Source organism: Molossus molossus, unplaced genomic scaffold (genome assembly GCF_014108415.1).
Source record: "Molossus molossus isolate mMolMol1 unplaced genomic scaffold, mMolMol1.p scaffold_m16_p_14, whole genome shotgun sequence".
Taxonomy (NCBI): Eukaryota; Metazoa; Chordata; class Mammalia; order Chiroptera; family Molossidae; genus Molossus; species Molossus molossus.
In genome coordinates this window covers 27,200,240-27,214,655 of record NW_023425349.1, presented here as the reverse complement: position 1 = coordinate 27,214,655, position 14,416 = coordinate 27,200,240, and the positions used below count along the sequence as shown (strand labels likewise).

At 35.0% G+C, this 14,416-nt stretch overlaps 1 protein-coding gene across 1 annotated transcript in view; it reads left to right on the top strand.

Annotated features, from left to right (window-relative positions):
* Positions 1-990: 990 nt before the first annotated feature.
* LOC118630052 (protein ZBED8-like) overlaps positions 991-14,416 on the top strand; it is a 123,682-nt gene continuing 110,256 nt past the window's right edge. The window contains 2 exon segments of the mRNA XM_036261747.1: positions 991-1,021; positions 2,073-2,350. Coding sequence (XP_036117640.1) covers positions 991-1,021; positions 2,073-2,350 — 309 coding nt within the window.

Below are 14,416 nucleotides of genomic sequence, written 5' to 3'. Positions count from 1 at the left end.
AATACCAATCTGTTTCAAAAAGAGGCTAGATTTAACAATCCCATCAGAAAGTGAATCAATCTCTCTTATTTTATCTTCTCCTCTTCAACATTTGTAATTGCAATAACCTTCAACTTTTCCGAAGAGGGTGAGAAACTAGTTATATCTCCTGTATTGTATATATTTTAACTTTTTTTTTTAAATTTGGAGTTTATAATCATTCTAACTGCAGAGCAGTTTTGTTCAGAGAGGTATTCTGTTTGTGTTGAAATTCTATATTAGTGTAGTTTCATTTTCTTTGCATGTTATTGTTTTATTCATTTATTTTAAAAGATATGAATTTAATTTCTTATTTTTTGATCCCTTGACTGTGATTACTGCTCTGTGATGGATATCTAGTTCAAGAACATGAGTTTACAAAATCAAAGCCATAATATAGAGAAAGGATTAGACAAACATAATAAAATATTTGCTGAGAAGTGATCAGATAAATATAAGTATTTATGGATTCAATTTAGAAATATAACTTTTCTAGAGTTTACTTGTTTCCATTTAACTTTACCTATTTGAGAGGTAGGGTAGTTAACAGAAATAGAAGCTAAAATTGGCATTAGCTCACAGTTACTCATGGTTGAAAGAAAATAGCACAGTCAGGCATTCCACTTAGTACAGGACTTAAATCAAGCATTCTTGTTATAGATAAAGCTATTCTGAGTTGTACTGGAGACAAAATCACTGAAAGACCTTTTGGAACATATTTAAGGTAATAATGGATAACACTATGCATTTTAAAAGTTAGTTACAAAACATAGTTTTTTTAATACTTAAAACTGTTTAAAAGGTCCAAAGATCTGGTTTATTAAGCTGAAAACATTCTGTTAATAAGTGTTTTGTTTTTTAATTTCCCTATTAGAAGGATATACTGACTGTTATAAAATTATTGACTGTCACTTCCTTAACTTAAAACATGAAATGCATGTTAGCTGATAAAACTTAACCAGAAATAGCAGGATGCTCATCAAAAATACCATTTCTAACATTGGTAAGTGAAATCTAGGGCAAGGTTAATCATGTACATGTTAAGACAGGTTATGCCAATTACACAGAAACTTGGAGGGCTCTCACGGTTATTTAAAGTCTGAAATACTTCCATTCTCAGGAACTCTCAACCTTCTCTTCCAGCTGCTACCTACCAGGTATCTTTGTTATATATGTAGAAAGTCGATTACCTATTTTTGCTATATCCAAATAAATATTGAGGGGACTGACCGTTGGACAGGACATTCTGTAGAGAAACCTGAGAGAGAAACATGGTAAAATAAATTAAACCTTAGAAATTTAAAAATTGTATCATGTAGAAATAGAGTCAAAACATTGCTTGTGCCTCGTGTTTATTTGTGGAGTTAGAGAGAAAAATAAATGTCCAAGTGAATAAGTCTCATAATTTGCTTTAGCAAGTTTATACAAGTAAAATTCTCTCTTTAATGCTATTCAGTAACAAACAGAAAAGGACAGTTTTTGTACTTTTGGCAAATATGAATCTGTAATCCTCTTGTTAACAACATTAATGACCCCAATGTACTATCTCCAAACACTGTGATAATAAAAGTAATAATGGTCTTTCAGTAATTTTCCTTATGCTTACTTTTTAGGTGAATCTTAATTTCTTAAGTAATCTTATTTAAATATTATTTGATATGTGGGGCGTTATTCTCCTGAGAACTGATTCTAAATTATCCTTCCAATGTTTTTTCCTAGCAGATCCATTTGATGTGTAACCTGCACTTGTTTCAAAAATCTCACATTGATGAAAAAAGAGGTTTCACATATCACTAAATTTGGAGATACTTCCAGTATAAAAAAATTTTAAAATGCCTACATCATTGGAATCTAAGACTCCAATAATAAGATCCTTGTTTTTCATTCTTATAGATAAGAATATTCCTTTGGATTCTTCATTGTTGTTTTTTCATTTCAATTGTTTATAAAGATTTGGCCTGATCCATTTTGCTACATTTGATGATTTTATGGTAAAGATATGGTTCCCTTTCTATAGAGAAGATAAATAAAATTTGGGCATTACCTCTTACCAGTACCTGCAGAACTGACTGTGTTCCTAAAGCCAAGAGCACAGCCCGAAACTGAAACAGATTTAGATACACATGCACTTAGGCCACTAAACCCAGCAGTGAAGTGTGGAAGACTGATCGCCACAGCCAAGCTGGTGACTCATGTGAAAAGAGGAGTGGACTCCAAGAACTGTGCTATTCAGTCTGTGCAGTTTTTCACTAAGTCAGACACAGGTGTCCATAGAGGAATGGTTAAAGGAGCAGTATTATTACAAGCAGTGTTGATAAACAAGAGTGGATTGGTGAGCAGTATTTTAGAAATCACAAAATGACCAACTACTTCTGGCTACTATTCAGTACAAAGAGCAAAAGATGAATGTATGTTACTATGTATAGGTAAGAAATGGGAAGCTGAAAACCACTTTCTAAATTTTTAACTGAAAGACAGAGATGCTCTGGTCTGAAGCCAGATATCCAGCCTTTTATAGCAGTGGTGCTCACCTTTAAGCTGTATATTGGGATATCTGCAAAGAATAAAAATAATTCTGAGACTTGGGTGCTAATTAAGCCAAGGCTGCAGCCTCTAAATTAGGATTCTTTTAAAGATTACTAGTTGGTTTCATTTACAACCCAGTTTACAACCATTGCTTTATAGTGAGCTCTCCACTTCCAGAACAAGCAAGACTAGGTTCAAGATAATTTGGAAGTTCACTTATTGTTGTTTTTCTATTAGATTTAGAAGTCTAGTGTCTTCATTATAATTTAAAATCGGGTATTAGCTATTAGACATATTTTTGATCACTAATGTACTTGTGTGAGGGAATATCCTGTTAATTAAATGTATATGGACTCTGGAGTCAAACAACCTGGATTTGAAAGAGGTGCTGCTGAGAAATGTTGAGCTACACATAAATAGCCGTGGATGCAATTTCAAAGAATTGAGACCCATTTAATGCCATTTGAATGTGTGTGAATTGAGTTTTAATCACAGCAAAAACATGATTAGAATTTCAAGTCTGATAAGGATAGCTCTAACTTAGTACGGGAAATAATTGGCTGGTGGAGGTAGAGTTTGGACAGGAATTGGAAGTCAGAGATAGCCTGAGGAGGCAATACTAATAGTCCAAAAAAGGTAATAAAATGTTGAATTAAGGTAGGAAATGGAGAAGGAAAAACATGATACATGACATATCTGCAGAATAATATTGAATTGGTATGGTGACAAACTGCTGAGAGAGATGTGTCTAAAATACTGATATCGATTAGCAGGTTTTACTACTACCGTGACCGGTGGCCAAACTACTGAACAGAGAGGGAAAAGCAGATTGTGGGGGAGGAGAAGTGTAGGAAAGATGATGGCATATTTACTTTCTGCTCTCTGTGCACCTATTGGATGCTTCTCCACTTAGGCCAGCCCTCCTCACTGAGCTGTGTGTGGTGCTGCAGACACAGATTTAGGACTGAAGAATGTATGCTGGTTGAGAAGATTAAAGGCTGAGAACAGAACTCAGAAAGATTACATACACATTCATATACATAGAAACAGATGTTATATGTATTTATTATAATCCTTACAGTGTGTGTGAATATGTATATATACACACACACTCTGAGGATTATTCTGAGCTGACCCAGGAGTGGGAACAAGGAAAAGCTTTCAGAAAGAGATGAGCAGAATTAGGACAGGATTCAATTGTTAACTCTAAAAGAGGACCCTCAACATGAAAAAGGCCCTTTAAAAGAGAGCATTTCTACATTGACAAGTAGGAAGAAGGGTAAAACGAGGCCTCTGGTGTTGAATTTAAAATCTGATTGGTCATCTCATCAAGCAGTGATCATCTGAGAAAATAAATTTTCTTTACTGTGTATTTTATTCTTTGCTCATTAGATTTCCTGTCGATTAAAGAAAAAGTTGCTTGGTGTAAATAGGAATTCCTTAGCAACTGACCATTGTAGCTAAAGTGTGTTTAACAGGCCTTGGCAATTCTGTCAGAGGGGAATACCTGCAAATCATAGAAAGGAATGAAACATAAGTAGAGGGTAATGGCATTTAGGTACTATGGTTTTTTACATAGTATTTATAAATAGTAAGTAAAATGGGTGCATTGTGTGCATGTATGTGTGTTCACATGTGTATTGTGTGTGGGTGTGTGTGTATTCTGTAATCACATAAATGTGCAGCTTGCTGTTTGTGAAAGGTGTGATGTTACTTTGGCCTTCGCTAATTTTCCCTAATTAATACAATTTTAACACCTTACATTTTGAGGGTAACATCCAAAATAATAGTATCTTTTAAAAGAGGCCATAAGTCAAATGTTAATTAGTAAAACCTATATTTCACAAGTAAACACAGACATTAGAAAACTACTCCAAGATACATTACTTAATAAAATAGCAGGGCTAAGATGCTGTTGTAGTTGTGTTTTTTTTCCCACTTTTATTTCATTGCTTTTAATTTTAATTATGTCAAATATAGCCTAAAAAGAAGGCAACTGAATCCCTGATGCCACTCCAAATATTTTCTGATGAACGAAATACTGCTAAGTAGTACTTGAAAACATATTTAAAACAATATTTATATTTATTAGGTGACATCTGAGATCAGATAATTTGCTGGGAGGCAGAGCACATTAGCCTAGGGGATACCAGATATTTGTCTCTAAGGAAATGTTAGCTACAGGAATGAAATTAGTGAAACAAACTGTGATTTTACTTGAAAGTAAAACATGAGCATAAAGGTTTTTTAAATAAACTATGTTATTGAATATGATTGAGCAATCTTACTAGGATTTTATTTCAATCTTATAACTTTATCTTTGTCATATAATTTCAGAAACAAATTCCAAGGCAATTTAGATTAAGAAAATGTATATATTGGAGATAACCAGCTGAATATTTTAGGATATTAAATAATCTGAACAAAACTATTTTTTTAATCAAAACATCAATATATACCTTCTTTGTGGCTTTCTGTTTAAATGTGTGCATATATTAAAGTGCTTCTACACATTTATCATTGTTTTACTTTGCTGTAATTATTAGATGATAAGTCTCAATATTTCAGATTTTGAAATTTGTTCCTGCCAAAGAGAGGCCAATGACAGATACATAAGATGTATTTTATACTCCCAATGAAATTGATGGCCTCGTCTGATGAATACATTTTATTTTTGTTTCTCCAAATTCTTCCCAAAGTTATCTGAGACAGCTTACATTAGAGATTAAAAAATAGCATGCAAAGTATTTGTTGCTGAAAAAAATAAGAAAATAATGAATGAAGCATAGGAAGAGTGTAAAGCATGACAGATACTATTCAGGTAAAGTAGCTGATGATAGCTGTTATACAAATACATAAAAGTTTTGGATATGGAACTAAAAAAGACCCCAAATAGCCATAGCAATCTTGAAAAAAAAAAAAGAATAAAGTAGGAGGGACCACATTACCACATATCAGATTATATTACAAAGCCACTGTAATTAAAACAGCTTGGTACTGGCACAAGAACAGGCAAATCAATCAATGGAACAGAACCCAGAACCCAGAAATTGACCCGAGACAATGTGCTCAATTAATATTTGACAAAGGTGGCAAGAGCACACAGTGGACTCATGACAGTTTCTTCAATAAATGGCGTTGGGAAAATGGGACAGCTACTTGCAAAGAACTGAAGCTAGACCACCAACTTATACATAAACAAGAATAAACTCAAAATGAATAAAAGACTTAAATGTAACTCATGAATTTATAAAAATTCTAGAAGAAAATGTAGGCAACAAAATTTCAGACATCATATGAAGCAGAATTTTCACTGATACAACACCTAAGGGAAGAGAAACAAAGGAAAAAATGAACATGTGGGACTACATCAAACTCAAAAGCTTCTTCACAGCAAAAGAAACAACCATCAAAATGGAAAGGGAACCCACTTTATGGGAGACCATAATTGTCAATGATGCTTCAGATAATAGATTAATTTCCAAAATATATAGAGTACTCATACAACTCAACAAAAAAGAAGACAAAGAATAATTAAAAAACGGGTAGAGGGCCCTGGCCAGTTTGGCTCAGCGGTTAAAGCATCGGCCTGCGGTCCGGAGAGACCCGGGTTCGGTTCCCGCTAAGGGCACGTACTTCGGTTGCAGTTTGTCCCTGGCCCTGGTTGGTCGTGCGGGTGGCAGCCACTCGATGTGTCCCTTCACGTCAATGTTTCGCTCTCTCTCTCTCCCTCCCACTCTATCTGTACAAAAAATGGAAAAATATCCTCAGGTGAGGATAAAAAAAAAAAAGAAAAAGAAAAAAAAATGGGTAGAGGACCTTAATAGACACCTCACCAAACAGGACATATAAAAGCCCAAGAGACATATGAAAAAATGCTCAGTGTCACTAATCATCAGAGAGATGCAAATTAAAACAAGTAGGAGGTATCACTTCACACCTGTCAGAATGGCCACCGTCAACAAATCATCAAACAACAAGTGTTAGTGAGGGTGTGGAGAAAAGGGGATTCTAGTACACTGCTAGTGGAATGCAGACTAATGCAACCACTATGGAAAACACTATGGTGTTACCTCAAAAAGTTAAAAATTGAACTGCCATTTGACCCAGTGACCCCACTTCTAGGAATATACCCTAAGAAGCCTGAAACACCAAGCAGAAAGAATGTATGTACCCCTATGTTCATAGCAGCACTATTTACAATAGCTAAGATCTGGAAACAACTCAAGTGTCCATCAGTAGATGAGTGGATTAAAAAGCTGTGGTACATGTACACAATGGAGTACTATGCAGCTGTAAGAAAGAAAGATCTCTTATCATTTGAGACGACATGCAGGGACCTGGAGAGTATTATGCTAAGCAAAACAAGCCAAGCAGAGAAAGACAAATATCACATGATCACACTTATTTGTGAAAAAAAGGAACAAACTGATGAAGAAAACTGACCCAGAGACATAGAGGTAGGATACAGACTGACAAACCTCAGAAGAGGGAGTGTTGAGGGGGAGGAGATAAACCACTAAACTTATATGCATGTATGCATAACCAATGGATATAGACAACAAAGCTGGGGATGAGGCATGGGTGGGGATGGGGAAGAGGGTGTCAATGGGGGGAAAAGGAGAAACATCTGTAACAAAAACAAATTAATAAAAATATATTTTTTTAAAGTTTTGGGCATCCCAGTAAGGATAAAGGGACTAATATTAATATAATAACAAAACTTATGAGACATTAAAAAAACAACACTGTATGCCACATGTACATGGAAAAGAAGCAAATCAACAGAAATCATCTGAAGAAACTCAGTATTGAACTCATTAAACAAAAACTTTAGATGAACTATTATAAATATGTTCGATGCAGTAAGAAAAAGTAGAAATAGTAGAAATAATGTGTAGTCAATTAGAAACTATAAAAAAAAGAGATGGAAACTATAAAAATATAAATTCTTGTGTGGATAAGTACAATAACTAAAATGAAATATTAACTAGAGGGTCACAGAAATAGATTGAACAGGCAGAAGAAAGAATCAGTTAATTTGAAAATGGGTCAAATGTGATTATCTGAGTCGTGGACCTAAGGAGTGGATAGAAGAGTGAAGAAATGTGAACAGATCCTCAAAGATCGGTGGAATACCATCAAGTAGCCCACCATGCCCATAATAGGAGTCTCAGAAAGAGAGGAGATAGAGAAAGAGAAAGGGAAAGACTATTTGAAGAAATAATGCCTAAAAGCTTTATAATGTTGGAGATGCAGTCATTTAGACATCCAAAAGCCCACAGAGATCTGTACATGGTTACACCATAATCAAATGGTCAGAAACTAAAGACAAAGAAAATCTTTAAAGTAGGATGAGGAAAGTGACTCGTTGTCTCACACAAATGATCCTGAATAACGCTGACAGCTAATTTATCTTCAGAAATCTCTGATCATCTGAAGGCCAGAGGCAGTGGGATGACATATTAGGAGTGTTGAAAGGAAAAGATTGTCAACTAAGGATTCTATACTGCAAAGAATACTCCTTAAAAAAAATGCAGAAAATATTGACACAGTTCTAAATAAACAAAACCAAAGAATTCATTGTTATAATATGTGCTTAGTAAGAAATAATAAGAGGAGTCTTTCAGGATGAAATGAAAATATTCCACTCAGTACCTTGAATCTATAGGAAGAAATAACGATCACCAGTAAGTGTAGAAAGATTGACTCACAACTCCTAGAGGAAAATATAGTCATCATGACCTAGAATTTGGCAAAAGATTCTTATCAAAAGCAGAGGCATGACAACAACAGCACATGCAACAGAAGACAAAAAAAAGGAACTTGGATTTCATCAAAATTAAAAACTTTTGTGCTTAGCCTTGTCCGGTTTGTTTCAGTGGTTAGAGCGTTGGCCTGCGGTCCAGAAAGACCCGGGTTTGGTTCTCACTAAGGGCATGTACCAGGGCAGTTTGTCCCCAGCCCTGGTTGGGTCGTGCGGGTGGCAACTACTCAATGTGTCCCTTTCATGTCGATGATTCTCTCTCTCTTTCTCTCTCTCCCTCCCACTCTCTTTGAACAAAAAATAGAAAGGTGTTCTCGAGTGAGGATTAAAAAAAAAATCTTTTGTGCTTCAAAGAACACCATTTTCTAAAGTGAAAAAAACAACTCTCGAGCTGGGAGAAATGTTTGCAAATATGTCTAATAAGGGATTTGTGTCCAGAATGTTTTAAAAGCTCTTACAATTTAATGATAAAAAGACAAATAACCCTATTAAAAATCAGATGTTAATAGACATTTTTTCCTGAGAAGATGTATGAACAGCTAATAAGTATAAGAACAAGACACAACATTGTTAGTCATTAGGGATTTGTAAACCTAAACCACAATTAGCTACAACTTTACACCATCTAAAATGACTATAATACTAAAACAGATAATACCACGTGATGGTAAGGATGTGGAGAAATTAGAATTGTTATGCACTGATCATTGAAATGTAATATTTTCTTAAGTGCAGCCAATTTGGAAGTTTGGCAGTTCTTCAAAATTTTTAACAAAGGGTTATTCTATGACCCCAAAATTCTACTCTGGGTATCTACCAAAAAATAATAAAAATACACATCTACTCAAAAAACCTGTACATAAACGTCCGTAGCAGCAAAATTCAGAGTAGCCTTAAGGGGATCATCAAAAATGTCCATCAACTGTTACATGGATAGATAAATATAGCGTAGGCATACAATTGTATATTATTTTACAATAAAAAGCAATGAAATACTGCTCCATGCTGGAACAAGGATGAAAGCGGAAAGCATTATGCTAAGTGAAAAAACACAGTCACAGATGACTATATATTAAATGTTCCTGTTTATATGAAATGTTCAGAATAAGCAGGTCTATAGCGAGGAAATAGGATAAGGTTGTCTAAGCAGTGATGGTTGTATAATACTTTAAATACACTGAAAACCTTTGCAATACACTTTATATGGACATAGTTAGAACAAAGCAGAGGGTGGTAATTTGGAAACTCAGCTTATAAAATATTATTTCTTTTTTTTTTAATTTTATTTTTGTTACAGATGTTTCTCCTTTTTTACCCCATTGACACCCTCCTCCCCATCCCCCCGCCCTGTCCCCAGCTTTGTTGTCCATGTCCATTGGTTATGCACACATGCATGTAAGTTCTGTGGTTTATCTCTTCCCACCCCTACCACCCCCTCTTCTGAGGGTTATCAGTCTGTACCCTACTTCCACATCTCTGGGTCTACCGTATTCCTTAGACTGCTATGTTCATTATATTCCGTATATAAGTGAGATCATGTGGTATTTGTCTTTTTCTGCTTGGCTTGTTTCACTTAGGATAATACTTTCTAGGTCCCTCCATGTCGCCTCAAAGGATAAGAGATCTTTCTTTCCTACATCAAATAACATTTCTCTAAGCAGTGAACATTGTTAGATGCTATAAGAAGTTACATACTAGGAAAAAAACACATAAAGTTATTTTTAATATATGGAGATGCATTGATTATGACAAGAAAAATTTTTTAAAAAGTGTTTCCTAGAATCCATTAATTTTCAATGGACACTGGAGAATGGACTAGATGTTAGAAATGGTAGGGTTGGAAAAAATGTTCCACTTATGGATATAATGAACAATATAAGCAGGTAGGTTGGATACAATGATATATTATAAAGTAAATATATATATAGAAATCAAACTATAGATCATTTAAATGTCATCCATATCTAACAAAATAATGACAATAGTATTCTTCAGACTTCCTGGAGAGCAGAAGAACCTGAAATTTCCATTCCTTTTGATGAGAGAAGTCAGAAAATGGGGTGGTGAAGACAACCGAATCCTATCATGACTGTGGTGGAGAGACTAACATATCTGGAGGGAAGGTTTAGAATTCAGCAGAAAGCAAATGAAGTAGTATAACTGTATGTGATGTATTTCCTTCATGCCTCAATCTTCAGTAAAGTTATAAACAATTGCCATTAAGAGCATGACTAGCTTTCTATGAAAAATGATAGCAAGAACAAGCTTTTTCCGCTTGTGGGTAAGATCCATGGGTTTGCAAACTGTAAACTGTCACAAGCATAGACACATACAAAGCTCACAATAATAACGTAAGTTCACACAGTTAAACTATTTTGAAGATTTTCACTTGCCCAGATCATAACTTAAATTTCTCAGAATCAAGGAAGATCAAGACAGCTATATCACACCTCTGTGCCTTAGAAAATTTTGAGGACTTCGATTAGGTGAAGTGACCATATTTTAGTAGCAGAGATATATATCTTCAATCATTTGTTTAAATTAATATTGATAACTTCTAAAATATTTCTCAACTATTGTGGCTGTGATGATTTGAAATTTTCTGCAAAAAATAAGGTACTCGTGTCAGTTCAGCCATGTTCTATGTTTGTTAAAGAGAGACAGAATGAAAGACAAAGGGGAATGCCGGCCGGTGTGGCTCAGTGGATTGAGCGTTGTCCCAGGGACTGAGAGGTCCCAGTTTGATTCCCGGTCAGAGAACATGCCTGGGTTGCAGGCTCCATCCCTCGTAGGGGGTGCACAGGAGGCTGCGGATTGATGTCTCTCTCTCACATCGATGCTTCTATCTCTCTCTCCCTTCCCCTCTCTCTGAAAAAAATCAATAAAAACATGTTTAAAAAAGACAAAGGGAAAAGATAGAGAATGAGAGATTGATTCTATTAAGTGACGGATATAAAAATATCATTGAGAAGAAGATGTGGAGTAAAATATTGATAGAAAAAGTGTTTTCTAGGCAATGTAGCTTTATTTCAAAATGTTGGCTTTTTTCATAAGATCAAACTGGCACAGGTCACTTATAAAAATATTAATAACATTTTTTAAACCCGGAGAGTAGATTTCATAAGTGAGAACCTGATAGAGATTTTAGGAGAGAGGAAGAAACAACAGGGACAGACTTTCTTTAGGGGCAAATGCTGGTTGAGTAATGTTCCTTGAGCTGTACTACGTGCCGTAAATACCTGAAGTGGTATTAATGCTTTGGCAGTTGGGGGAACAGCAGAGAATAACAGTTAAGAGTAAGAGACATACAAGAAAGAGTAGACATTTGAAAGAAAATAACTTAGGAGTCTATTAATGATCTTTGTATATAAGGTCAACCATGACAAAGCCAGCATATCATATTGTTGCCTTAGGAACAAAGTGGCATTGCTCTTGCTGATTTAGATGGACCTAGTGTGAACTGTGAGGCTTCCAGTGAGTTTCCTTACTTTGTTGATCCTTCTTCTCCTAGTTGCAGTGAGGTTATTAAATTAGGTGAGTGAGTAAAATGCTTATTTCATTTAATACCTTGGTACTCAACAAATGCTGTTTGATCAGTATTTTCCTTCCCAACCCAGAAACATATCTTCAGGTTACAGGCATCTGGGAATCTCAAGGCTGAGATCCATGACCATATTCATTTCCCATTCAATAGCACTGCATGAACACAGCAACAGTATAATCTTCCTCGATCTACTGGATTCATAACTTGTCCTGTACTCAGCTTTATCCTGAGTGCACTCTTCCCCAAACTCAGTACTACATATTGTTCTTTCCAATTTTCCTAGTTCAAGTGTGACACTTCAGTAATTATCTGTCATCTACCATGATCTATTTTTGACTATGAATTTATAAAGACTGTTTTAAAAACTTACGTTAGCAATAATTTATTGAGGATATTTTTTTGTGCCAGGCACCCTGCTAGATACTGAAAATATAGGGCAAACATGACCTAAAAGTTCCTAAGCAATTACAATTTAGACAGAGATATAAATAAGTACACTGATAAATTTTATGTTGTCAATAAATGCACCTGATAATAGATAATACGAGGAATGGGGGCATATAGAAAAGGCATTTAACTGAAACTTCCGGGATAAGGGATGGGGAAATCTTGATAATTATAAGAGATTCTTAGTAGAAATGACATCTAAGTTGAGGCCTGAAGTATGACTAGCAATTAGCCAGATGGAAATAGTCATAACAAATCCATAAACACAGGAAATAATATGCTTGAAAGCCTGGAAGTAAGAGAAAACAGGAGATGTTAGAGGAATTGAATATAATTCTATGTGCTGTATCATTGTGTGTGTGTGTTTGTGAGTGTGTGAGTGTGTGTGTGTAATCTTTAGTTGGGGAATTATAAACATAAACAGAGACCAAATCAAATTTATCTTTTTATAAAAATCACTGCTTGACATTGCAACACAACGTCTTATTGCTCCCAGATTCACTTATGGCGCACACATCACAAAACTTCCTTTCTTAAGTTGTAACAACCATATATTTAGTTTTGTCCTTTGACACCAGGATTCTAAGACAACCCCATTCCCACCTTCACGGAAGACAAAACTTAAAAAAGGAAACACGTAGATTTTCACGTAAAAAGAAAACAAAAGCGAGGGAGAAAATTGGCAAGTGTCCTCTATTAACATAACATACGGTCAGTTCTGTAAGCATTACTAACATGGTTTCTGTGAATAACAGATATTGAGAATAGAAATGTTTTATTCAGGGTTCACTATAAAATCAAATTATAGATTCAATTTCCAACATGTTCAAGGAATCAAAAATTCTGTTTAGTAAAAAATAATTTCCTAGCAAAAAATATATACTTACATCCATAATACATTATAAAATCCTATATAAGACATCTCTTATTAGAAAATCACCTTCAAGTACAGCTACACTATGGGTTGAGATCTGGAGATAAATGCTTGGACACACTCTTCCGGCCCTCTCTATAAAAGGGTATCTGGCCTTGCCTTCTGTGGCAAGAGTTAGCCTTATTTATTTGGATCTATGTCTTTCTAAGAAAACGACCTCACTTTGAGTTTATATTTTCAAATAAATATTCCCCTTCTTTCTGCAACCCGTAAAAAGTCACATTAAAGTCTTTTATTGATTTCTGACCATTTTGAAAAGTGATGAAAATTAATGGGTAAATTATATTAGGTGCTTGTTTGGTGTTATTGCTGTATTTGTTGAGGATAATAAGTAGACTATTTAGTAAACTTTAAAAAGACAACAATGGCCCAGCTGGTGTGCTCAGTGGTTGAGCATTGATCCATGCACCAAGAGGTTGCCGGTTCGATTCCTGGTCAGGGCACATGCCCAGGTTGTGGGCCTAATCACCGGTGGGGGGCATGCAGGAGGCAGCCAGTTAGTGTTTTCTCTCATCGATGTTTCTATCGCCCTCCCCGTCTCCCTTCTTTTCTCTCTAAAAAATCAACTAAAATAATATTTTAAAATAGGTAAATATAAAAGACAACTCTGTCTATAGAGGCATTATAGCAGGTGTTAATAAAGTTTACTTATTTGATTTGTTTGTTTAACAAATTCAAGATATGAATTTTACTGATATATATTTATTTCTTTGCTCTACATGATCATTAAATGGGTCTTAAATATGGGTTGTTCTACCTTTAAACAGTCCATGAAGTGTTTAAATAGTATGAGTGGTTAAAATAAAATTTTTTTGCAAAATTACTAGTTTCTGAAGCAAAGAAATACATAGAGAATTAAAGAAAAAAATCCAAACCCTGTCAAAACTCAAGGGTAATGCCCGTCACCTAAAAAAATTATCAATTCATGGCCAATGTGAATCTATCTTTTGTAGCTGCCTTCCTTCCTCGGACTTCTTTATTTCTCACATTCTCTTTAAGACTGGAGTAGCTTTCACACAGAAAAACACGTCTGTTTTCTAATATAATGCTCAATATTTCGAGTCTTTTCCCTGAAGATTCAGAAGTACCCATGATTTTGGAAAAAGAGCCCAGAGATCACTTCCCAGAGCATTCGCCAGACTTGTAATTGAAGTAGAACACTTTTCTCCCCTAAAATAGC